Consider the following 24536-nt stretch of genomic DNA (forward strand, 5'->3'; position numbering starts at 1 on the left):
CCAGGAAGGACTGAGTAGGAATAATGCAACATGGTCACATTGTGCGACTTTGGAACTTTGCTCAAACTTCCAAATAAACAGTTCCATAAACACTAAAAAACTCAAAACAAATTAAATTCTAAGTCTCCAGCCGAATCTTACAACCTTCATCTTTCAATGCTGATAAGTTGTGACCAGGGAACACATAAGTGACTAGATCATTGTCAGCTGCTTCAGTTCTATGCTTCAACAAATTTATCAAATTTTAAAAAGGAACAAAGCAGTCTTGAGCTGGAATCTATTCTATGTTCCAGCTACCTTGGGAAAAATTTTTCATCTTTTGTCTCATTTCAGGCTTCTTAATTTTGTTTGACAGCTCTTTAATATTAAAACCCCATTATATCCATTAACCAGACGGGTAAAAATTCTCAGAATACCTGACATCATTTACTCGGTCCCTGAATATGTCACTATTAGATATTAACGGAACTTCCTTGGACATAGCACCAGGCAATCAACCATCTGACAAAAATCAGTTATCAAGTTATTACAACCAAATGGTCTTAAAAGGGAATCTAAATAGTTAACCAGGAAATATTACTGAAAAGTGACATTTGTTAAATAACTGAAGTCAAGTTTGCAAAATAGACATAGCCACCATAATAGAAAATGCAAACTGAGTAGGGCTTCACCAAATGGATGAATTTTGATTCCAAATACGAAAAGGACATTTAGTATTTGAATTTGTTAAATCAGAACAAAAGGGACATATATGCTGAGAAGTGTACATGTGATAGGCGCTGGACACAGTACCAAACATTTTTCTAATAGCAAAGCAGCTAAGTTGCAGAATATTAGTAACTTTTTTCACAAGATACAAGAAACAAAATTCCTTAGGCCACTGAATGGGATTAGAAAGGAAATTTCTGGCACACATGGATATCATTTGGAAGAACCACCAAGCACAAAGTTCCACAAAATTCAATTCGGGCAAATAGTGCAGTGCCTAAATTTTAAACAAACAAGGTCATTCTAATACCATTTGCCTTTTATTAAGAAGTGTTAAAATGTGTTCCAGTTATTGTCACTAACCCACAAGAAAAATTACATTATGAAAAAATCTTATCTGATTACTCAAAACAAAACAAATTCAAAATCAGAATTAAATACCTGTGTGGGTCTTTTGAGCTTGGAATTATATATACACATTCCCTCTTGGTAAAAGTATTCTCTATCCAGGATTTCTGGGACTGTAAAATAAAGCAAAGAAGGGTAAATGCTTTCATTAGTTTCATTACTGAATTAATTCAGGGGTCAGCAATGTAACACAAATCCTTGTGTGGGGTCACATGATGCTAGCATGGGAACAACTGCATTTCCTTGAGCTCTGGCACCACTCATCTTTTAATCCTTTCATTTATCCTGCTGCACAGACCATAGCAACCTAATCCTGGAGTGAAAATTCCATGTCCCTGGAACATTTCTGGTTAAGTATCAGTGACAAGAGACCGAGAAGCATCAAGAAAATCCTCAATAAAAAGGAGAGTTGGAGGCAACCAGAGTGAAGCCAAATGCTCAACATGGCAAACTGGTGAGTGAACAGGCTTTTGACTCAATATTGTCAAAGGCACTGCCGATATTATTAAAATTATCAACAACAAATTCAAGTGTTTTGGCACATAATATCAGTGCTCACACTACTGAACTGTAGAGTACCACTATGAGGCTTAATGAAGCAAAGGAAAGAGTACAAAAATCCAAATCACAAGGGATGGCATATCAGAGAAACTCGTACAGCTAAATGTGGACAAGTCACCAGGACCCAATGAACTGCCGCAAGGGTTTTAATGGAATGAGTGACAGAGATAGTGGACCTGTTCATTGAAAATTTTCATAACTTCGCGAGGGTACCAGAAGATTGAAAAATAACCAATGCGATTCTCTTGTTCAAAAAGGGAGAAGGCAGAAGGAAGGGAATTACACGCCAGTTAGTTTAACATTTATTATTGGCGAGAAACTGCGGTCAATAATCAAAGAGGAAATAGCTAATCATTCAGGAAAGCTGAACATAATCAAACCTAGTCAACATGGCTTTATGAAAGGTAAATCATGTTTGACAAATTTGCCTTAAGTCTTTGAGGATGTAACATGGAGAGTAAATAGAGGGCAACCTGTAGATGTAGCATATTTAGATTTCCAAACAGCATTTGACAAGCTGCTGCTTAAGAGGCTGGTACATGAAGTAAAAGTCCATGGAATTAAAGGAAGTGGATCAGTATAGATTGAAAACTGGTTGTCACATAAAAAACAGACAGTTGGAATAAATTAGTCATTTTCAGCGTAAAAAGATGTAATTCGTGGAAAACTACAAGGAGGACCAGTTCTTAACAGCAACTGTTCACTGTTTACATTAATGGTTTGGAGATGGAACAGATTGTAAGGTTTCCAAATTTGCCAATGATATGAAGATAGGTGAAAGGGCAGGCTGTGATGAGGTAGTGTGATTCTGCAATGGAAGACAGATTGATTGGATGACTGGGTGAAAACCTGGCAAATGGAGTTCAATGTGGGAAAGTGTGAGGTCATCACTTCGGTTGGAGGAATCAAAAGGCAGATTATCTAAATGTTGAGACACTGCAGGTCAATGAAATGCAGAGGGATCTGGCTGTTCTACTGCATGAAGCTAGCAAGAGATCCAACAAGTAGTTAAGGCGGCAAACAGCATTTTGGTCTTTATTGCAAAAGCAAGAGACAGGTTTTGTTGCCATTGTACAGGGTTATGGTGAGGCTTCACCTGGAATACTGTGTACACTTTTAGTCCCCTTACCTAAAAAAAGGATACAGTAACACTGGAGGAAGTCCAAATGAGATCCACCAGGCTAATTCCTGGGATGGGAGGGTCCTGCGTAGAACATAGAACACTACAGCACAAGCAAGCCCTTCGGCCCACAAGTTGCGCCTATCATATCCATACCTAACAGGTCTATCTATAACTCTCAATTCCATTAAATCCCATGTACTCATCCAGAAGTCTCTTAAAAGACCCCAGCGATATCATCTCTACCACCACCGACGGTAGCCAATTCCACTAACTCACCACCCTCTGAGTGAAAAACATACCCCTGACATCTCCTCCGTATCTGCTCCCCAGTACCTTAAACTGGTGTCCTCTCATAGCGACCATTTCAGCCCAGGGAAATAGCCTCTGAGAATTCACCCTATCTATACCTCTCAACATTTTATAAACGTCTATCAGGTCACCTCTCAATCTTCATCTCTCCAGGGAGAAGAGATCTAGCTCCCTCAACCTAAGACATGCCTCCCAATCCAGGCAACATCCTTGTAAATCTCCTCTGCACCCTCTCAATAGCTTCCACATCCTTCTTGTAGTGAGGCGACCAGAACTGCACACAGTACTCCAAGTGGGGTCTGACAAGGGCCTTATAAAGTTGCAGCATTACCTCCTGACTCCTAAACTCAATCCCTCGATTAATGAAGGCTAGCACAGCATACGCCTTCCTGACCACATCCTCCACCTGTGAGGCCGATTTAAGAGTCCTATGGACCCGGATCCCAAGGTCCTTCTGTTCCTCAACACTGGCAAGAGTCCTACCCTTGATATTGTACTTCTTCATCCCATTGGACCTGCCAAAATGGGCCACTACACATTTATCTGCGTTGGAGTCCATCTGCCACTTCTCCACCCAGTCTTGCATCCTATCTATGTCTCACTGCAACTTTTGACATCCCTCCAGACTATCCACAACACCACCAACCTTTGTGTCGTTGGCAAACTTACTAACCCGTCCCTCCACTTCCTCATCCAGGTCATTTATGAAAATGACAAACAGCAAGGGTCCTAGAACAGATACCTAGGGCACTCCGCTGGTGACCGACCTCCATGCAGAAAAAGACCCATCCACAATCACTCTCTGCACTCTACGTAAAGGGATTAATTTATATGTCTTGGAGTTTAAAAGAATGAGGGGTGACTTTATTCAAACATACAAGATCCTGAGGCGGCTTGAGAGGATAGATAGTGAGGTGTTTAACACTAGTGGAAGAGGCTCGAGGAAGGGGACATAGCTACAAGATAGAAGGCCAGTCAAGTTTAAAACTGAGGTGCACAGAAATTTCTTCTTGCAGAGGGTGGTGAATCTTTTGGATTCTGTGCCCTAAAGAGTGGTGGAGGCTGGATCATTAGCAATATTTAAAGGGGAGGTGGATAAATATTTGATAGATCGAGGAATAGAGGGCTATGGGGAAATGGCACAGAAACACAGTTGAGGCCAGCATAGATCAGCCATGATTGTAATGAATAGCGGGGCAGCCTTGAAGGGCCCAGTGGCTGACTCCAGCTTCTATTTCTTGTGTTTTTGTGGCCTTACTGTCAAGAATACAACTTCTTCAGTTGAAGCCTGTTTGCAATCCTTGGAAAATCAGCTACATCAGATATGCGGATTGATCTAAAGATTAAGACACAGTACAATATCCACGTGATCGGTGTTCCAGAAGGAGCTGAGGATAAGTTCCCAGTTGAGAGCTCTCTGCCACATTTTCTTAATTTTGGCATGAAAGCTTGCCATATTAAACTTGAAGGGGCACATTGATTGTATCCTGTCTTCAAGGCCTAGGGACAATGACCCTAGCCTTTCAATGCATTTTCATAACTTCAGAGATCACAGAAGAGTGAAATAGCCAGACCTCTATGATGTTGTCAAGATCTCGTTCTTTAAAGGCTTCTCTGAGGTGATACAACAGAGGCACAGAGGTTTCAATGAAGTTAGAAAATGTCTGAAAGCTATCAGAATGCAATATGCCCTACTATATCCTGCTTCTCTGAGGGTTACATACGATGCATCCCCAAGGATGTTCCTAATGAAGCTCTGATCTTTCTAAACTTCGCAGAAGGCAATGATTTGGAAACACAATCTGCAGATCATGTATAACCCTGTACTGAACCCCTTGTCGTTACATTTCCCGATTGATCCTGTATTGTTATTTATCATGACTTATTCTTGACAAATACATGAATAAGATGGGAATAGAGAGATACGGTTCCCAGAAGGGTCAGGGGTTTCAGAACAGTCAGGTAACACGGTCAGTGCAGGCTTGGAGGGCCGAAGGGCCTGTTCTTGTGCTGTAATTTTCTTTGTTCTTTATATTACCAGGATGATCTAGTAAATGAGTATTGTGGTGAATTTCGTCTGTTATCCTTTTGAAACCAGGGATGTCCATTTATCTTTAATGGGATGCTGTCCCCAATGTACTCCTTTTGTTTGAGGAGTGTGCAGTGTAGGTTGTATTGCACTAGGGCTGTGCAATACTTTTGTTTGCTCTTCTTATAATCCTTGCATTTACAACAGTGTTGTAATACATTATACATAATACACATAATGTACTGTATGTCATGTAATACATTATATGGTTTCTTTTAATCACGGCTAATGAGAGTAGCACCACTGCAAGGAGATAGACAAGTGACTTAGTATTGAGGTTGTAGGTATGGCCCTATGAGTACTCACAGTTGGTGAGAAAAACCTCCCTAAAGGTGTCCCTTTTTTTTGTATTTCTGTTATTTTGGGGACGAATCATCGACTTACTCTTGTAAAGGTACAGAAAGGTCACATATCCTAGGAAAAGATATAGGGCCAGATTCTCTGACCTCAATAGCAGCGGCGGCAAGACATGAACAGCTGGAGAATTCCGACTATAGTTCTGTTTCAGTGGCACCTCCAGTGTCATTGGAATGGAGGATGTATGTTCTGGGGCTCACTCAAGTGTGGTGCCAGAATCTTTGGCTGATTCGTCTCTCTTGTACCTATGTCAATATCCTACCCTTTCTTTGGCTGAATAGCAGCAGTAGCTATTTGAAAAATTTGCCCCTGGAATGTGCAAGAAATACATCATCCTATTAAAAGGTGATTGTCTTTCCTTAGAAATATAGATATTTGTAACTCAGAGACTTTATCCTTAATAACAGAATTCTTCATCTTGATGCTAAGGTTTCTCTGGTGGAAAAAATCCTGTTGTTTGTGGAGCCTAAGTAATTAATCAGCAGATTTTAAGATGCTTTATGCTCTAGATCCTGAGAGAATACATTGGACACACTATGGTCTTTGGAAAAGAACCAGCAATGAATACAGACAAGACAAGGGGTAATATATTTGGGGAAGTGCCCCAAAATCTTGGTTTGTAACAGAACAAAGGAGACTACTTAAAATAGTACACCAGCTGCATATTACTACAAGTTTAAATCACAGATTTGATCCTACTATATCCTCACTGAGTCAGAAGTGCAACGTGGGCACAGGGGACTTCCTGCATTGTTTTTGGTCTGTGTCAAATTCAAATGCTACCAGTTTAATATCCTTAAACAACTTGAGAAGATTATCAATATGGCGATAAGAGCTTTACTCTTAATTCTGTATCTCCCAGAATTCTGGGTCTCCCAGAAAAAAAGATAATAATGCTAATGGGAAAAGGTTGTAAAGTATCCTAACATTTGCAGCACAGAAAAATACCCTTTGCACATGGATTAGCAATAAGTCTCCTTCAATTCAGAATTGGCATACAATTATTGCGGAATGTGTCCCAATGGAATTCCTAACTGAATACTCCGAGCCAAATCAGATACATTACAGAAGCTATGGGGCCCCTAACTCAAATATTTAGGCTATGCTTTGCCTGACTTACTCCTACAAGGTTTTCCATGAGTTATGTAGCTCTACGTTATCCTGTAAGGTGGCACAGTGGCAAGCTTTGCTGCCTCACAGCTCCAGGGACCTGGGTTCGATTCCTGGTTTGGGTCACTGTCTGTGTGAAGTTTGCACTTCTCCCTGTGTCTCCGTGGATTGCCTTCGGGTGCTCCCGTTTCCTCCCACAATCCAAAAATGTGCAGGTTAGGTGAATTAGGCATGCTAAATTCACCCTCAGTGTACCCGAACAGGTGCCAGAGTGTGGCAACTAGGGGATTTTCACAGTAACTTCATTAGTGTGAATGTAAGCCTACTTGTGACCAGTAAATAAATAAAAGGGAGAGTGTGCACTGCTATCCCATATACTCATGGCTTTATCCTGGTATCCCCATTCTCTGAAATATCTTTTCATCATTTTTATAGTAAATGCCAGCCACAATGAATAACCTGAAAAAATTATGTTGTCTTTTTCCATACACATCTGGAAAAACAAAAAAAAATCCATGTGCCCTGCTCCTAATGTACCATTTACACAAATCAGTGCATTCAAAAAATAGCTGAAAAAGAGAGTAAAATCAGCTAGCTTCAAAATCTCTTACAAATATATTTCTTTCCAAATTTTATTTCATTTCACGTGTGTGTGTGTGTGTGTGTGTGTGTGTGTTTTTGTTTGTTTTTAGGAGGGTGTGGGGTGTGTGTATGTGCATGTGTGTACATATACATACATATCTATATATATATATATATATATATATATAGAACAGTACAGTGTGGCTTCCAGTGTAATATCTGTTTCAGCAGAGAAGCTAGAAGCAGGTCAAGGCCATTCAGTTCTCTGAAGAGGCTACAGAAATGGGATGGGGTACAGCTATGCAAGGATTTGAAGATGGATTTAAAATTCAATACAACGGAGACAATTGGCCTGTGCAGGAGAGGACAGGACACCGGACAAGTCAAACACACGTCAGTAAATTGATTCAGCAGAAGAGGTTTACAAAGAACAAGGAATTCAATTGTGATACATTGGGGTGACAGATTTTAGTGATAGAGGATGACAACATTGCAAAGGGTAGAAATAAAGAGAAAATGGAGTTTAAAGTTCAGCTCAGAATCAACAGGATGTCAAGATTCGACAGTGGTTCCGTCTAAATACCACACTGAGAGGATGGATAGAATCAATGGTCAGGAGCTGTGTTTACGGTGAGGACTAAAACACGGTTTTGGTCTTCCTGATGTTGAAATGCAGGATCATAATAGTTCATTTGTGACAACTTTGGCAGTTTGGGATTCAGGGACACGGCACAAGACAGCTGAGCATCATTTTGGGAACAGGCTCCAAAGGCTGAGGATGATCTTATGTAACAGCGCACAAGTGAGCTGCTGAGCAGCCAAAGATTAGAAAACTAACATGACCACTCAGGCAGCAGTGCAAAGGCAGGAAGATTTGCTGGAGAAACATGGCAGCACAGGGATAGAGAGAAATGGAATTATCTGCACACTGTCCATGAAACTGAACTAATACAAGTAGAAATGAACCTTAATAATGGCCAGTTGTTCTGAATTACATGTTCCTTCTTAACTTTTGATTTTTATAATTTAGTCCCATTTACTCTTCTCTGATAATATTTCCTTTTGGGAGGATGATAATTACTTAAATGGACTCCATCAACATGAGTAAAATCAGTTCCAGAAATAACACCAGTTGAGCAAATGGTGCTATTAAGTAGTTCTTCAATATTTTTGAAAATACATTCACAGCTCCAGGGATCCAATGAATTTGGATATTTCTGAGCATGTCCGATTTGAACTCTCAAAGGACCATTACTTACCAAAAGGAAAACTGTATTATTGTAACTTAACAATTGTTAACTTATGTTAACAATTAATCTAATTTAATTATATCATAATAGAAAAATGTACTATTAACACAGAAAAACACTCAATGAAGTCTGATGGTCTGAGTAGAAATAGTAACTAATGGTCCCATCAGAGATCCCAAGTTGAAAACATGCTAGGAAGGGAAATAACGTAACTGGGCACCTTGAAACAGGATGTTATATTTTAAATACATTTTCTGTTTACTGCAAACAGACCCAAGTAAAATATGATTTCATGTTAACTGAGATCAGTTTCATCTAGTTTCTCACCAGCCTGTTCTCCCAAACATCCAGCCTTTTTCAAAATATATCTTCGGTGCACTTATATTCACAGACCATTTCTGATACATCTTTAACACAAAATGTTTTCATTTTCTGGTTATTCCTGTTAAATTCCTCCACTATTAAGTTACCAACTTCTCACCTTGTGATTAGCCAACTGTCAGTGATTTGTGTCCATCAGCTTAGACATATCAGAATCGCCCAGGGATGAATTCAAGCCTCATTTAGTTACAACCAAACAATTACAGATTACATTCAGAATGTCACAAACTGATTGAGTATTGACCACATTTCACAAATTCACAAAGACATTTATCCCATAGGTACCACAAATAAGCAAGGCATGTATTTACCTGACCTGCACCTATCCTGTCTCAATTGCACAAGATCTATAGGAAAGAAATGGCAGATTTTGGGAGTTATGTCACAGAAACATAGAAAATAGGTGCAGAAGTAGGCCATTCAGCCCTTCGAGCCTACACCACCATTCAATATGGTCATGGTTGATCATACACTTTCAGAATCCCACTCCTGCTTTCTCTCTATACCCCTTGATCCATTTAGCCACAAGGGCCATGTCCAGCTCCCTCTTCAACATATCTAACGAACTGGCCCTACAAGTTTTCTGCGGTAGTGAAATCCACAGGTTCACAATTCTTTCTTCTGAATGACTTACCTCTTATTAAGGCTGTGACACCTAGTTTTGTACCTCCCCAATATTGGGAACATTCTTCCCACATTTAGCCTGTCCAGTCCCTTCAGGATTTTACACATTTCTATGAGATCCCCTTTCATTCTTCTAAATTCCAGTGAGTACAAGCCCAGTTGATCCAGTGTCTCTTCATATGTCATTCCTGCCATTCCAGGAATCAGTCTGGTGAACATTCGCTGGACTCCCTCAATAGCAAAAATATCCTTCCTCAGACTAGGAGGCCAAAACTGCACACAGTACTCAAGGTGTGGCCTTATCAAGGCCCTGTATAATGCAGTAAGACATCCTTACTCCTATACTCAGTATAGGCTTTCTTTGCTGCCTGCTGTACTTGCAGCTCAACCTTCAATAACAGTTCCACCATGAGAATATGCAGTTAAGCCGCAGATCAGCCATTATCTCAATGAAAGGTGGAACAGGCTCAAGGGGCCTACTGTTGTGTCTATGTAATTGCAACATTCATCATTTTGATGCTTTCTCAGTAGATAGCGCAGGAAATCCCACAGCAAGTCTGCTAAGCAGATTGGTAACTGCTTATGTGTGTCTAAAAGCAGAATACACAAAGGTAATGCTATTAGGATTTTTAGCAGTTCTGACTGATTGATTAAAGACACAACCTGTAGATGCCTTACTGTTCTTTACAGCCAATAATGTCCTGTGTCCCACTGAAATATAGATGCTGGTGCAATGTAGGAAATGTGGCTACACATGAAGTCCCAGAAACAAGACAAATGGCCAGATAATCTGTTTCAGTGGTACTGACTGGTCACAGTACTGACGAGAACTTGCCTGCTCTTTCAACAGTGCCAGAGGCTATTTCACAAACAGTTGTGGAGCCTCAGTTTAACACCTCATCTGAAAGACAGCACCACTGACAGTACAAGCTCCCTCAGCACTGCACTGAAATTAAACACATTTCCATTTACATACCACCTTTACAGTCTTAAAACATCCTAAATTGCTCCACAGCCTATAAGCACCGGCCATCCCTACCACATATTTCATTGCAGAATTATCTAAAATGTCTACCAAGTATACATATTTGGTCCTAAATAAATACCAAGCCACTTATTTCCCCAAGGGAAATTTAAATATGCAGATAAACAAATCTCTAACATCGTACAGCCACTGCACACGCTTAAGAGTAAACAAGCTTGGAAAACACTGGTGGGTTGGCTCCTTAGACAGCCATTGCTCGCAATGACAGTGAGGTCAGAGGAATTTTTAATGTAAACCAGGTTTTTAAACTTTAAAATACTAATTCCCTCACCTTTCTTGCCTGAGCTGAACCAAAGCCAATTTTTGTTCCTTCTTGGAAGCAATAACTCAAAAGTTCATACAAATAGCACAGTCATGTCAAATAAATGAAAACAAAAAGATTTCACTAGTTCTCAAGAAACACCAGACATTATAAAAACACTTGACTGATAAGTGAAGCTTTAACCTGTTTGATTTAAACCACTTGGAAACTTTTCAGCAACATGATATCCAAGCATTCAAAGAACGTGATGCCAGTTCGTGTGATGTTGCTTATCCATTCATGATTTTTTTTATTTGAGTTTAAAGTACATGCAGGTTTCATTAGGGGAAATGATGAGAAGAGAATAGTTCTGAATGAGTTCAAGAGTCCATCAGATAGCAGAATTTAAAATCAATAGGTGCATGGCGAAAAACACCAACCATTACCATTTATACTTGCCCAAAAGTCAAATTTTTGAGACCAATGTTTCAGGCCAAAAGCCATGAGGTTGGCTTTTACATGGGTAATATAGTGAGGGATTGATATTTGTTCTCTATTTGGCTCCAAATAAGCTGGACACAATGAAATAAAATAAAAACTAACAACACTAAAGAATGCTTATTAATTCTCTAATAATAAATTATTTAAACACAGTATAAGTATATACCATAATGAATTTGCTACAAAATTTCACTCTGAAATCCTTCAAAATCCCTGATCATTATCTGAATTACTGAATTCATCCCAATTGCTGGATTATATAATAAACCTGGTCAATGACCTGGTAACAGAACATTACCAGATGGATCTTTGTCTTCATCATTATCAGTGGTACAGCTAGTGTGGACATCATTCCCTATGCATTTGTCCTCAATATTGTCTAACGCATTTGATATTCACATTTTACAAATGGTCGAGATTATAGAGATCAAATTATTCCCACGTGTCTATGGTCCACTGACATAACGTTACTAGTGATGGTGCTTGTATATTTCTACCTATAGTGAATGTTTTTAAATTTTCCAACAAAGGATTGTTCCATATTTTTCAGATGTTGTCCTCCGGAGGTTTATTTATACACACGTCCAGAGGCTGAACAACATGCGTAAGACTGCTGGTATTGGAAGGTCTCATAGGTTCACAAGGGATTTGAACGTGTTCGAAGAACAAAGAAAATTACAGCACAGAAACAGGCCCTTCAGTCCTCCAAGCCTGCACCAAACATGCTGCCCCACTGAACTAAAACCTCCATACCCTTCTGAAAGAACAAAGAAAATCAAGACATAGATGAACAAATCTTTTTTCTTTATATCGTGCTCTTGGTATCAAACTCCACAATTCTTGCAACCACCTTCATCCAATCTTTTTTGTGAAAACTGAACACAATGCCTTTCTGAAAGCTTTGCGCTTGAATAGTAACAGTGGCTTCAATTATATGCCATCTGTCATACACGATAGAACACATTGTGAAACCTGTCGGTGTGGACAGTTTTATTGGTAATCCTGCTTGTTGAATCCTGGATGTTGAAACTCATCAGCATTTCATTCATATTTCCAATGCAGACCAATCAATAAACATTCTTCTCTCGACGCAGGGTGACACAATGGTGGAATCTGGTCATCTTACTGTTGAGTTCAGATAGCAGGTGCTGTGAATTGTGTGTTTTTTATGAATCTTGTGCATCACCTGGCACTGGTCTATAATTCTGAAATAACTTTTCTCGCTCGTCAGAGCATGAATCAATCAGCTGCGAGAATGATAATATGACCATTTTGGCAATGCTTATTAAGCCGTTTTGCCACTTTTAGTTTAAATTCAGCTGTATACTTATTATCCCTTTTTAAAAGGTATTAGAGATCATGTGATAAACTTTAATTTTATCGATCGCTTGGGATATTGCCACTAGAATTGGGTGAGGGGAAATCCAATAGCTCCCACACATCTTTAAATTAATGAACTGCAGTAATTATCAATCACAACACTGATTCCTGAAAAAACTCTTGTAAAGTTTGACTCTGGTTTATGAAAAACGCTGTTTCTGAAAGCCAAACGTCATGGGGTTCACTTTTGCACAAGAGATTCCAAAAACAGTTCCACAATTGCAATCTTGTCAAAGTTAGCAAGGCATAACCACCTAGGTTTAATAAATAGAAAGAGGGAGTACCTGTACACATGAGAATTCTTTGTAGCTGGTCATGCTCAAGGAAGCACCTCAATCCACCCCCCAAAAATTCAAGCTCCTCCTCCTTTATCAATCTCAAACTCCCTCCCTGCACCTCACTCTCTTCTTCGCTCTCTCATTCTCACTCCCCACCTTTCTCCACTTTGCCTTGCTCTTTGCTCACCACTGAAGGTTGGGATCAGGAAACCTTGAGCCTCAACTCATCAAACATCTCAGTTGGAGGACTAAGGTGCAAAACAAAAAAAAAGTCCAATAGGGAACTGGTCTTTTTTAGCCTTCGAGGTCTAGAAGGTTTGTGATGGGAAATTTCAGCTGATTCAGAAATCAGTTTTGTTCACATAAAGTGTGAACAACTGACAAGGATCTCAAGATGGATAAAAGGGGTTTCTGACCACACTTTTGGCATTTTATAGCAACCGCAGTTTCCACTGATAGCTTTGAGGAAAAATATGAGCAATTTGGGCTTTGCAGACTGTTGGTTTATAGCTGGCAGCTTTTCTAACCAGTCTACATTTGAGTGAATCACGTTTACCTTAACAGAATCTTGCAATTTGTGTTCTCCATACATGCATGAAATACACAGTTAAATACATTTCCAGCACTGAAAAAGTATTATGAACAGTGCAGAAAAATGATTCCAGAAAAATTGGAGCAATTTTCTCTTCCTTTAATTGGGCCTGCAACTGTAATGTTCTAATTGTAATGTTTGGTCTTCCAGTTTATGCCATCTATTGAGGGCAAGAGCTGGCTGGCAACCTAACCCAAAGCTCCCTGAGACTGGTACTCAGAAGCGGCAAAGGAATATTTGTCCTTATGGAGTGATACGTGATATTCCATAACAATGTAGCTGCAGTCAGAAACTCTCAGAACAAGGGGTTTGCATTCATTTACAGCTTTGCAAAGGATAGGCAGGCAATAATGCAGATGTTGTCAGCAAACAGTACGGCAGCACAGCTGGGAGCTGTCAGCATATACATGTCCCACATGTCAACATTCAAATAATGAAAAGGATAGAATATTGCTGTTCCAAGAGAGCTGACTCTGAAAAGGGGAGAAAAAAGCCACTGGCACAGGTATACTAACTGCACTGGGACATGCACAAGTAGAATGATAAAAGGGGAAGTCTAGCCGAGGTGAATGTAACGTTCAAGTGTCAAACAACACAAAAGGGTGAAGATGAACGTACCAATCAGAAAGAAACTTGGCAACTCTGGTAAATGATTGTTCAGTTTGATTACTGAAAGGATCAAGGGAATAAAGTTAGATTTCACTGAGATGAGGGCAACATGGTGACAACAGGTTATATCGTTTGGACTAGGAGATGGACAGGCAAAAAAGGATACAGCTGTACAGTCTTATTTTTCAAAATAAATGTTTACATATTCCAAGCACTCAAAATCATTGAAGTTTACAGCATGGAAACAGGTTCTTTGGCCCAACTTGTCCATTCCACCTTTTTTCAAACCCATAAGCTAATACCAATTGCCTGCATATCCCTTGATACCCATCGTACCCATGTAACCGTCTAAATGCTTTTTAAAAGACAAAATTGTACTCGCCTCTAGTACTACCTCTAGCAGCTTGTTCCAAACACTCACCACCCTCTGTGTGAAAAGATTGCCCTTCTGGACTTCTGTATCTTTCCCCTCTCACCTTAAACCTACACCCTCTAGTTTTGGGAAAAGATATTGACTGTGCCCCACTCAACACTAAAGGGGCTGATAAAGAGCAGCTTGTAATTGAAAAGGTGAGACTAGTAAAGCCCCTGCCCGGGAACACTATGAATATTTCACACAGGTATGTGAAGTAATTCCTTATTTAACAAGGGATATTCTTGCATTGGAAGCAGCTCAGTTTTTTTTAAAAACTTGTTCATGGAATGACCAGTGATTATTGTCCATTCTAACTGCCCTTAAGATGGTGGTGAGCTACCTTCTTGAACAACTGCAGTTCATATGGTGTAGGTACACCCACCATGCTTTTAGAGAGGGAGCTCCAGGATTTCAATACAGCGACAGTGAAGAAACATGACGCACTTCCAAATCAAAATGGTGAGTGGTTTGGAGGGGAAGTTGAAGGTGGTGTTCCCATGCATCAGCTGCCTTGCCTTTCTGGGTAGCAGAGGTCATGGACTTGGAAGGTGATGTTGAAGTCGTCTTGGGGAGTTTCTGAAATGGATCTTGTAGATGGTATGCATTCTATCACTATGCATCGGCAGTGAACGGAGTAAGTGTTGCAGGTAGTGATTGGATGCCAGTGAGCTGCTTTGTCCTCGATTTTAAGTGCTACTGAAGCTGCATTCACCCAGGCAAGTGGAAGGTATTTTATCACACTTCTGACTTGTGCCCTGTAGATGGCAGACAGACTTTGAAGAGTCATGTAGTAAGTTAGGGTGGCACGGTAGCACAGTGGTTATCACTGCTGCTTCACAACTTCAAGGACCTGGGTCATTGTCTGTGTGGAGTTTGCATATTCTCCTCGTGCATGCGTGGATTTCCTCCGGGTGCTCCGGTTTCCTCCAACAGTCCAAAGATATGCAGGTTAGGTTGATTGGCTATGCTAAGAATTGCCCCTTAGTGTCCTGAGACGTGTAGTTAGAGGCATTAGATATGTAGGGATATGGGGGTAAGGCCTGGGTGGGACTGTGGTTGGTGCAGGCTCAATGGGCAAATGGCCTCTTTCTGCACTGTAGGGTTTCTATGATTCTATTTCTATGATTTTAAGTTACTCACTGCAGAATTCCCAGTCTTACAGCCATACTCTTTATATGGCTGGTGGTCTAGTTTCTTAGCAAAGGTAACCCCCCAGGATGTTGGTAGTGGAGGATTCAGTGACAGTAATGCCACTAAAGTTCAAGAGGAGATGATTAGATTCTCTCTTGCTGGAAATGGTTATTGCCTGGTACTTCTGTGGCATGAACGTTTACTTAAGACGATTCCTAAGATGAAGGGGTTGTCTTACAAGAGAAGGTTGACCAAATTGGGCATTTGCTCATTGGAGTTTAGAAGAATGAGAGGTGATCTAATTGAGACACAAGATTCTCAGGGGGTTTGACAGACATCAAGAGGTTGTTTACTCTCATGGGGGACCTAGAGCAAGTGGGCACAGTTTCAAAATAACCATTTCCATTTAAGATGGACACAAGGAAGAATGTCTTCTCTCAGAGGATCATTAGTGTTTGGAATGTTCTTCCACAGAGGTTGGATCATTGAATATTTTCAAGGTTGAATGACAGATTTTTGATTGACAAGGCAGCCAAGGGTTATGAGATGTGGACAGGAAAGCAGGGTTTAGATATGATCTTATTGAATGGCAGAGCAGGTTCAATGGTGTAATGGACTATTCATACTTATATTTTAAAAGATCTTATGTTAGGTAATAAATTGCACAAAAGATGTGTATACACTAGTTTAAATGAAATATACAACACAAAATGCAAAGATATACACACACACACACCCCAAGTTCATAAAATTACCAAATGGCTTTCTTGCCACCAGAATACCATATTAAAAAACTGATTAGAGATCAGGGAGTATTTCACAAGAAACTAAGCCATTACCTCAACCTGATATCAGAGCAGTACTCACTAAAATAAAATCTGCATCTTGGCACTTCAGTTTTCTCAGTAGAAATTACATGACTAGTTGGCAGAGAAATCAAACAGGTAGAGCTACAGAACATCAACCATGGGAGGTTATCCGATGCTTGCAGCAGATACAATGACTTTCACTATCTAGAATAGCTAATTACTCACAGCCCAGAGGTTAATCCCAGAAAATCAAATTCTACAGTAATTAAAATGCTTTTTCACAACAAATGAAATGAAGCGCTCATCAATGGAGTGGGAAGAGTTCAGAAATGCCTCTGAAGATTTGCTGGAGCAGAGAATAAAACAAATGATCAGAGACAAAGATAAACAGTGAATAATGTCTCAATCTGAGGGCTTGCGTAATCTTGTGTCTCAATAAGATCACCGATTAAAAAGTAACTCGTCCCAAGGAAGTTGAAGGCAACAACTAGATAAATATGCTCTCCCCCATCACCAATACACAATAATAGCAGTACGTATAAGACACAGCAGCAACACCTGTGTCCTTCGGCAGCACCTCAAAACCACAACCTCTACCACCTAGAAGTACAAGGGAATCAGACGCATGGGAATCTGCAAGTTTCCCTCCAAATCACTCGCCATCCTGACCTGGAACGATAATCACTATTCCTTCACTGTTACTGAGTCAAAATCCTGGAACTCCCTGCCTAACAGTTCATGGGCTGCAGAGATTCATGCAGGCAGCTTTCCAAATCCTTCCTGATGGGAAATAAAAGTTGGGCAACTTTGGCTTTGCAAGAGATCTTCATACCTCGTTGAAGAATTTAAAAAAAGCCTGCGTCCATATTTCACACGTTTCCACTGCTAAACGCTTGACAAGTGCAGAGGAAATATGAGAGTCTGAAGATTTCTAGCAAGCATCACTATAAGAGCTGCAAAAAGTGTTTTGGTGCTGGATTTGAAGCTGCAGTTGAAATTGAAAAATAAGTTACTTGTGGTTTACCAGGTCCTAGGATTATTTACCACTCACCCACAACTTAGATTAGACATATCAATAAAACCTGCTTAAAAAAATAACTACTCCACGTTCCCTGACCACTAATCCTGCAACACATTAAAAACTAACTGGGAAAGCTAGGATGGCAACACTATACTCAGGAGTACCAGGATACTTAAGTAGGAGACACCAAATGCAATTAAAAGACTTGTCATGTAAAGAGAAAACAAAGTAGAGAACTCAAAAATTATAGCGCATTCAGGAATGGTGTGATTAACTTAGCAGTCCATTCCAAGTTTCATGTTTTTAAATGTGGCCCCTCTCCACAGTAAATGTTGTCAATTAAACATCGTTGATCTAAAAATAGTCTTCTTTTAACCGCCGTGAAATCAGCCTCTTTACAGATCTTGCCGAAATCTCTTGCATACCAATCTTGCCTTTCATAATCCCTTCGCAAACTGCTAAACACAAAGATAAGCAAAGTGGAAACTTTGCATTTTGAGGAACTGCAGGAGTTTGTTGGCTTAGAGAAAAGCTGTTTTTATAATGATATTTTCAATTAAAATCAGAAATCCAATATAACTTCAATGCTGGGAAATATGGCAAGATCCTATTAGACGCAGCAATTCCCTACAGAGACAAAAACTGACCAGAATTGAATCTGCACACACCAAAAAAAGACAAGTTAAATCATAAGGCAATAAAGTGACAAATAAAAGATTTTAACAAGCAATTCCTGACAGCACAAGATACTCAATCCTTTAATGTATGAGAACACTCAGCTCATCCAGCAACCCTATCAGCAGAGTTCAACAACTGAGCAAATATGGTTTCTGAATGGTATTGGGGTATTTTTTGATTAAAATCCTACAGGTTTCAGTAAACAATGCTTTACAAAGCTTGGTAAAACAGTCTTGATGAATAAGAAACATTCAAAGCTTGAGCACATTGCATCACTTACCAAGTGATTGTGAGCTCACTCAGACTTTCAAGCTGTCAAAGCGGCCATAAAAACAGAATCAGACAACTGGTACCGAGCCATAGAGGCTCCGAATTTGATCCTTGGTCAGTACTCAGTTTCTGATTTAAGCCAGTGGACTACTTTTCTAGCTTTTGTTCTTGGGTTCGGAAGGAAATAACATGACTCTCTTGATAACTTGCTGGGTCCATTGTTATTTGTCATTTATACGAATGGCTTGGATGAGCATATAGGAGGCATGGTTAGTAAGCTTGCAGATGACACTTTGTGGCATTGCGGACAGTGAAGAAAGTTACCTGCAATTGCAATGAGATCTTGATCAATTGGGACAGTGGGCTGACGAATGGTAGGCGGAGGTTAATTTAGACAAATGCGAGGTGATGCATTTTGGTAAACTGAACCAGGGCAGGACTTACTCAGTTAATGGTAGGGCACCAGGGAGAATTGCAGAACAAAGAGATCTAGGGGTACAGGTTCATAGCTCTTTCAAAGTGGACAGGTGGACAGAGTGGTGAAGGCAGCATTCTGCTTCAGTTTCATTGTTCAGAACATTGAATACAGGAGTTGGTATGTCTTGCTGAAGCTGTACAAGGCACTGGTAAGGCCACACTTGGAATACTGTGTGCAATTCTGGTCACCCTGTTATGGAAAGGATATTAAACTAGAAAGAATGTTGAAAAGATTTACTAGGATGCTACCAAGGCTTGATGGATTGAGTTATAAAGAGAGATTGGATAGACTGGGACATTTTTCTCTGAGCATAAGAGGCTGAGAGGTGATCTTATTGAGGTCTATAAAATAACCAGGGACACAGATCAGATAGATAGCCATTATCTTTTCCCAAAGATAGGGAAGCCTAAAACTAGAGGGCATAGGTTTAGGTGGAGAGGTACAAAGGTACCCAGAGGGGCATTTTTTTCCCCACACAGAGGGTGGTGAGTATCTGGAACAAGCTGCCAGAGGTAGTAGTAGAGGCGGGTACAATTTTGTCTTTTAAAAGGCATTTAAATAGTTGCATGAGTACAATGGGTATAGAGCGATGTGCAGCAAGTGCGGGCAATTAGGAATAGTTTAGGGGTTTTAAAAAAAAGGCAGCATGGACAAGTTGGACCAAAGGGCCTGCTTCCATGCTGCAAGCCTCTACGACTAACTGTCTAGTGACCTCAACTCAAAGTGCATGAGTCTACTGATTAGTTGTAAACTGTGTTCTCACACCTGGGACTGTGCAGCTGCAAAAATCAAATTCCAGCCTGACTGATTGGATTTCTCAATGTGTTGACTATGAGAACACTGTTTTACTGCATACTAGTAACTTCTGCAGCAATTGTAGGGTTTTCTTCAGTAGGTAGTTTCTACTGAAAATTAGGATAGGAGCTTCAGAAACACAGCAATATTTACAGATCTTCACAGCAAGTGAAGAAACCAGGTGTGAAAACTGTATAAAGGCTTGGCTCTGATATCTCTGTCTGCTGACATTTGTTTATTGTCCAATGACATGAAAAATTAATGTCAAAGAACAAATACACACTCTTAACTGGGCCATAGTTAGATATCAATGGTACCCTGACCTTGGGAGGTTTTGTGGTCTTTGGCCTCACCTTCAGCTTCTGAGTACTACTAGGTCTAGAATGTCATCACCGTTCCTGGGCTGGACTGCCTTTTCAACACATGCACAGGTGATCTAACACCTGTCTTATTACCACCTCCACCCTCACCATCCAAGACCCCAAAGATTCCTTTCCAAGTGAAATAACCAGCAGCTTTTACTTCTTTCAATTAACAGAAAAACTAAGAGGCAGCTATTCAGCTCTTCAAGCCTGCTGGCCATTCATTTTGATCATAGCTAATCAAATTCAATATTCTGATCCTCCCTTGCCCACACCCACCCCTCCACCCCATATCCCCTGATCCCTTTAGCCCCAAGATTTGTATCTAATTTCTTCTTGGAATCACACAAGGTTTTGGCCTCAACTACTTTTTGTAGTAGCGAATTCCACAGATTCACCACTCCCTGGGTGAAGAAATTGAGTACACTGCATTCACTGCTCTAGATGTGGTCTTGTCTACACAGGGGGGATGAAACATAGAGTGGCTGACTGCTTTGCAGAAAACTGCTATCCAGTTTGCAACTATGACCCGAGCTTTCAAACGCTTGCCATTTCAATTCTTCACCTTGCTCCCATTCTGGTTGGCAAGCCATCCTGTATTTTACAGGATTGCCTTTTTTTTAACCTAACAGTAATGTGTCCTGTTTCATTTCCGCCCAAGATACTATTTGTCCCATATCTCTGATACTCTGGGCTTCTTCTTGATGTTTACTGTACATGCGTGTCTGGAGTGGCACTGGAGCCAAGCTTTGGGGAGCAGTAATGCTCCTACGGGCAACACAGTGGCAAATACTGCTGCCTCACAGCACCAGGGACCCGGGTTCAATTCCGATCTTGGATGCCTGTTTGTGTGGAGTTTGCACATTCTCCCCATATCTACATGGGTTTCCTCCCACAGTCCAAAGATGTGCGGATTAGGTTGATTGGCCAAGCTAAAGTGCCCCTTCGTGTCAGGAGCATTAGCAGGGTAAATACGTGGAGTTACAGGGATAGGGCCTGGTTGGGATTGTTGTCAGTGCAGGCTCAATCGGCCAAATGGCCTCCTCCCTACACTATCAGAATTCTATGAGTGCTGGAGTGCAACAACCCTGGTGCAAGGTCTCACTGAATTTTTACAAATATTATAAGACTATACTTGAAAATAGTGGCCGGAGGCTTAGGGGAGGTTCTGGGTCTGCAACACAAACCCAGCAACCCTGAGCCTGGTGGATGCAGAACTAAAAGTGCAGTCCAGAGACTTATTTATAGGGGCTCAAAGAACATCCGCTACTCTGGACAAAGGGGGTGGAATCTATCATCTCCATACTCAATGAGATGGGAGATCAGGAATCTAAAACCATTATACCATCATTAGGGAACATACCCCCACTCTCGTGATGTGACCAGCATAATGCAAGGACTATGGTTGCTGCTGCTCCTGGAAACGACAGCATTTTACAAGGAAAAGGTAATGGAGCAACTTGAAAGAAGTTGGAAACCTTTGGAGTCTCCTGCACTGTTACAAAAGGGTCAATGGTTTTTTTGTGCCTTTGGAAAACAAATGCCTGGAAAAATTGTGTTTAAAAGGTGATTTTGGGGAGAAAACAAGGAAGATCAATTGTTTGGTTAAAGGAGAGAATTTTTTCAAGAGCCAGACCCAGTTAAAAGCACAAAGGTGAATGGAAGTTGCTTCGAAGGCATTCTACGCTCTGAAATCAACTGACTGCAAGATTTGAGAAGTCTGCCTGAAAAGTAACACAATAGTCATTGTTTTGCAGACCAGTGCTGAGAGACTAAGCCTATAATCCGGACACCATTTCAAGGACTCCCTCATCCACCCTTTTCCCTTGAACCAGTGACTTTAGTATTTCGGCAGAATTCTTCTGTTCTGTTTTGATGTGTGAGTGTGTGTGTGTTAGGGCATTTAGAAAGAGTAACTATACTTCCATATTTCATACTGAGTATGAATAAGTCTGGTAAGAAGTCTTACAACACCAGGTTAAAGTCCAACAGGTTTATTTGGCAGCACAAGCTTTCAGAGTCTCACTCCATCAGGTGAGTGAGGACTTGTGTTCACAAACAGGGTATATACAGACATCTCTATTTACAAGATAATGGTTGGAATGTGAGTCTTTACAGGTAAAGAAGTCTTAAAGGTATAAACAATGTGAGTGGAGAGAAGGCCAAGCACAAGATAAAGAGATGTGTATTGTCTCCAGCCAGGACAGTTAGTGAGATTTTGCAACACAGGCAAGTCGCGGGTTACGGATAGTGTGACATGAACCCAAAATCTCGGTTGGGGCTATCCTCATGCGTGTGGAATTTGGCTATCAGTTTCTGCTCAGCAATTCTGTGTTGTCATGTGTCGTGAAGGCCGTCTTGGACAACGTTTACCCGAAGATCAAGGCTGCATGCCGGTGACTGAAGTGTTCCCCCCGACTGAAAAGGAACACTCCTGCCTAGTGATTGTCGAGTGATGCTCATTCATCCATTGTCATAGCGTTTGCATGGTCTCCCCAGTGTACCATGCCTCGGGATATCCTTTCCTGCAGCATATCAGGTAGACAATGTTGGCGGAGTCGCAAGAGTATGGTGTTCTCATGTGAGATGACGGCATCCGTGTCGATGATCTGGCACGTCTAGCAGAGGTTACTGTGGCAGGGTTGTGTGGTGTCATGGTCACTGTTTTCCTGCAGGGTGGGTAGTTTGCTGCAGACAATGGTCTGTTTGAGGTTGTGCAGTTGTTTGAAGGCAAGAAGTGGGGGTGTGGGGATGGCCTTAGCAAGATGTTCTTCTCCATCAATGACATGTTGAGGGCTCTGGAGAAAATGTCATAGTTTCTCTGCTCTGGAGAAGTACCGGACGACAAAGGGTACTCTTTCCACCATGTCCTGTGTTGGTTTTTCACTGTGGCACATCAGAACTGTTGATCAATGAGTCGAGCACCATATCCTGTTCTTAAGAGTGCATTTTTCAGTGTCTGCAGGTGTCTGTTGCGATCCTCCTCATCTGAACAGATCCTGCGAATATGAAGGGCCTGTCCATAGGGGATGGCTTCTTTAATGTATTTAGGGTGGAAGTTGGAGAAGTGGAGCAGTGTGTGTTTTCCGTGGGCTTGCGGTACAGTGAAGTGTCGAGGTGACCATCCTTGACGGAGATGCACGTGTCCAAGAATGCAACCGATTCCGTAGTCCACAGTGAGTCTGATGGTGGGATGGAATTTGTTGACGTCATCATATTGTTGTTTCAATGATTATTCACCATGAGTCCAAAAAGGAAGAAAATGTCATTGATGTATCTAGAGTATAGTGCCAGTTGAAGGTCCTGTGCAGTGAAGACATTTTGTTCAAACACGTGCATAAAGATGTTGGCATACGCAGGTGCAAATTTGGTCCCCAGGGCTGTTGTGTGTGTCTGGATGAAGAATAAATTCAACATCCTTCATTGCCCTGTACTTCCCCAGAGTGGAGAAGCTATGCCATCTTCTCCAGAGCCTTCAATACGTCATCGATGAAGACAAATATCTTGCTAAGGTCATCCCACACCCCCACTTCTTGCCTTCAAACAACCGCACAACCTCATACAGACCACTGTCTGCAGCAAACTACCAAGCCTTCAGAACAGTGACCACAATACCACACAACCCTGCCACAGCAACCTCGGCAAGACGTGCCGGATCATCAACATGGATGCCACCATCACATGTGAGAACACCATCCGTCAGGTACACGGTGCATACTCTTGTGACTCCACCAACCTTATCTACCTGATACGCTGCAGGAAAGGATGTCCTGAGGCACGTACATTGGGGACACCATGCAGACACTACAACAACGGATGAATCAACACTGCTCGACCATCACCAGGCAGGAGTGTTCTCTTCTAGTCGGGGAACACTTCAACAGTCACAGGCATTCAGCCTCTGATCTTCAGGTAAGCATTCTCCAAGGTAGCCTTGACGACACGTGACAACGCAGAATCACTGAGCAGAAACTGATAGCCAAATTCCGTTAAAATTCTTTAACGTGTTTAGGGTGGAAGCTGGAGAAGTGGAGCATCGTGTGTTTTCCGTGGGCTTGCAGTACAGTGAAGTGTTGAGGTGGCCATCCTTGATGGAGATGCATGTGTCCAAGGTCACATTTGACCTCAACCAGGATCTTGGGCTCATGTCACACTATGTGTAACACCCACGATTTGCCTGGGCTTGCAAAATCTCACCAACTGTCCTGCCTAGAGACAATACACATTTCTTTAACCTGTGCTTGGCCCTCTCTCCACTCACACTGTCTCTACCTTTAAGACTTGATTACCTGTAAAGACTCACATTTCAACTATTACCTTGTAAATTTTTTGTGTCTGTATATGCCCTGTTTGTGAACACAAGTTCTCACTCATCTGATGAAGGAGCAGTGCTCCGAAAGCTTGTGCTGCCAAATAACACTGTTGGACT

At 41.1% G+C, this 24536-nt stretch overlaps 1 protein-coding gene across 3 annotated transcripts in view; it reads right to left on the minus strand.

Moving 5' to 3' along the window:
• trpm7 (transient receptor potential cation channel, subfamily M, member 7) overlaps positions 1-24536 on the minus strand; it is a 144524-nt gene that overhangs the window by 104426 nt on the left and 15562 nt on the right. For all 3 annotated transcript variants that reach the window (XM_080214103.1, XM_080214104.1, XM_080214102.1), the window contains one exon: positions 1150-1229. In XM_080214103.1, the coding sequence (XP_080070229.1) occupies positions 1150-1229 (80 nt within the window). The remainder of the gene's footprint in view (positions 1-1149; positions 1230-24536) is intronic.

This window comes from Carcharhinus amblyrhynchos, chromosome 28, assembly GCF_965287045.1.
Source record: "Carcharhinus amblyrhynchos chromosome 28, sCarAmb.v2.hapA, whole genome shotgun sequence".
In the NCBI taxonomy this organism is placed as follows: domain Eukaryota; kingdom Metazoa; phylum Chordata; class Chondrichthyes; order Carcharhiniformes; family Carcharhinidae; genus Carcharhinus; species Carcharhinus amblyrhynchos.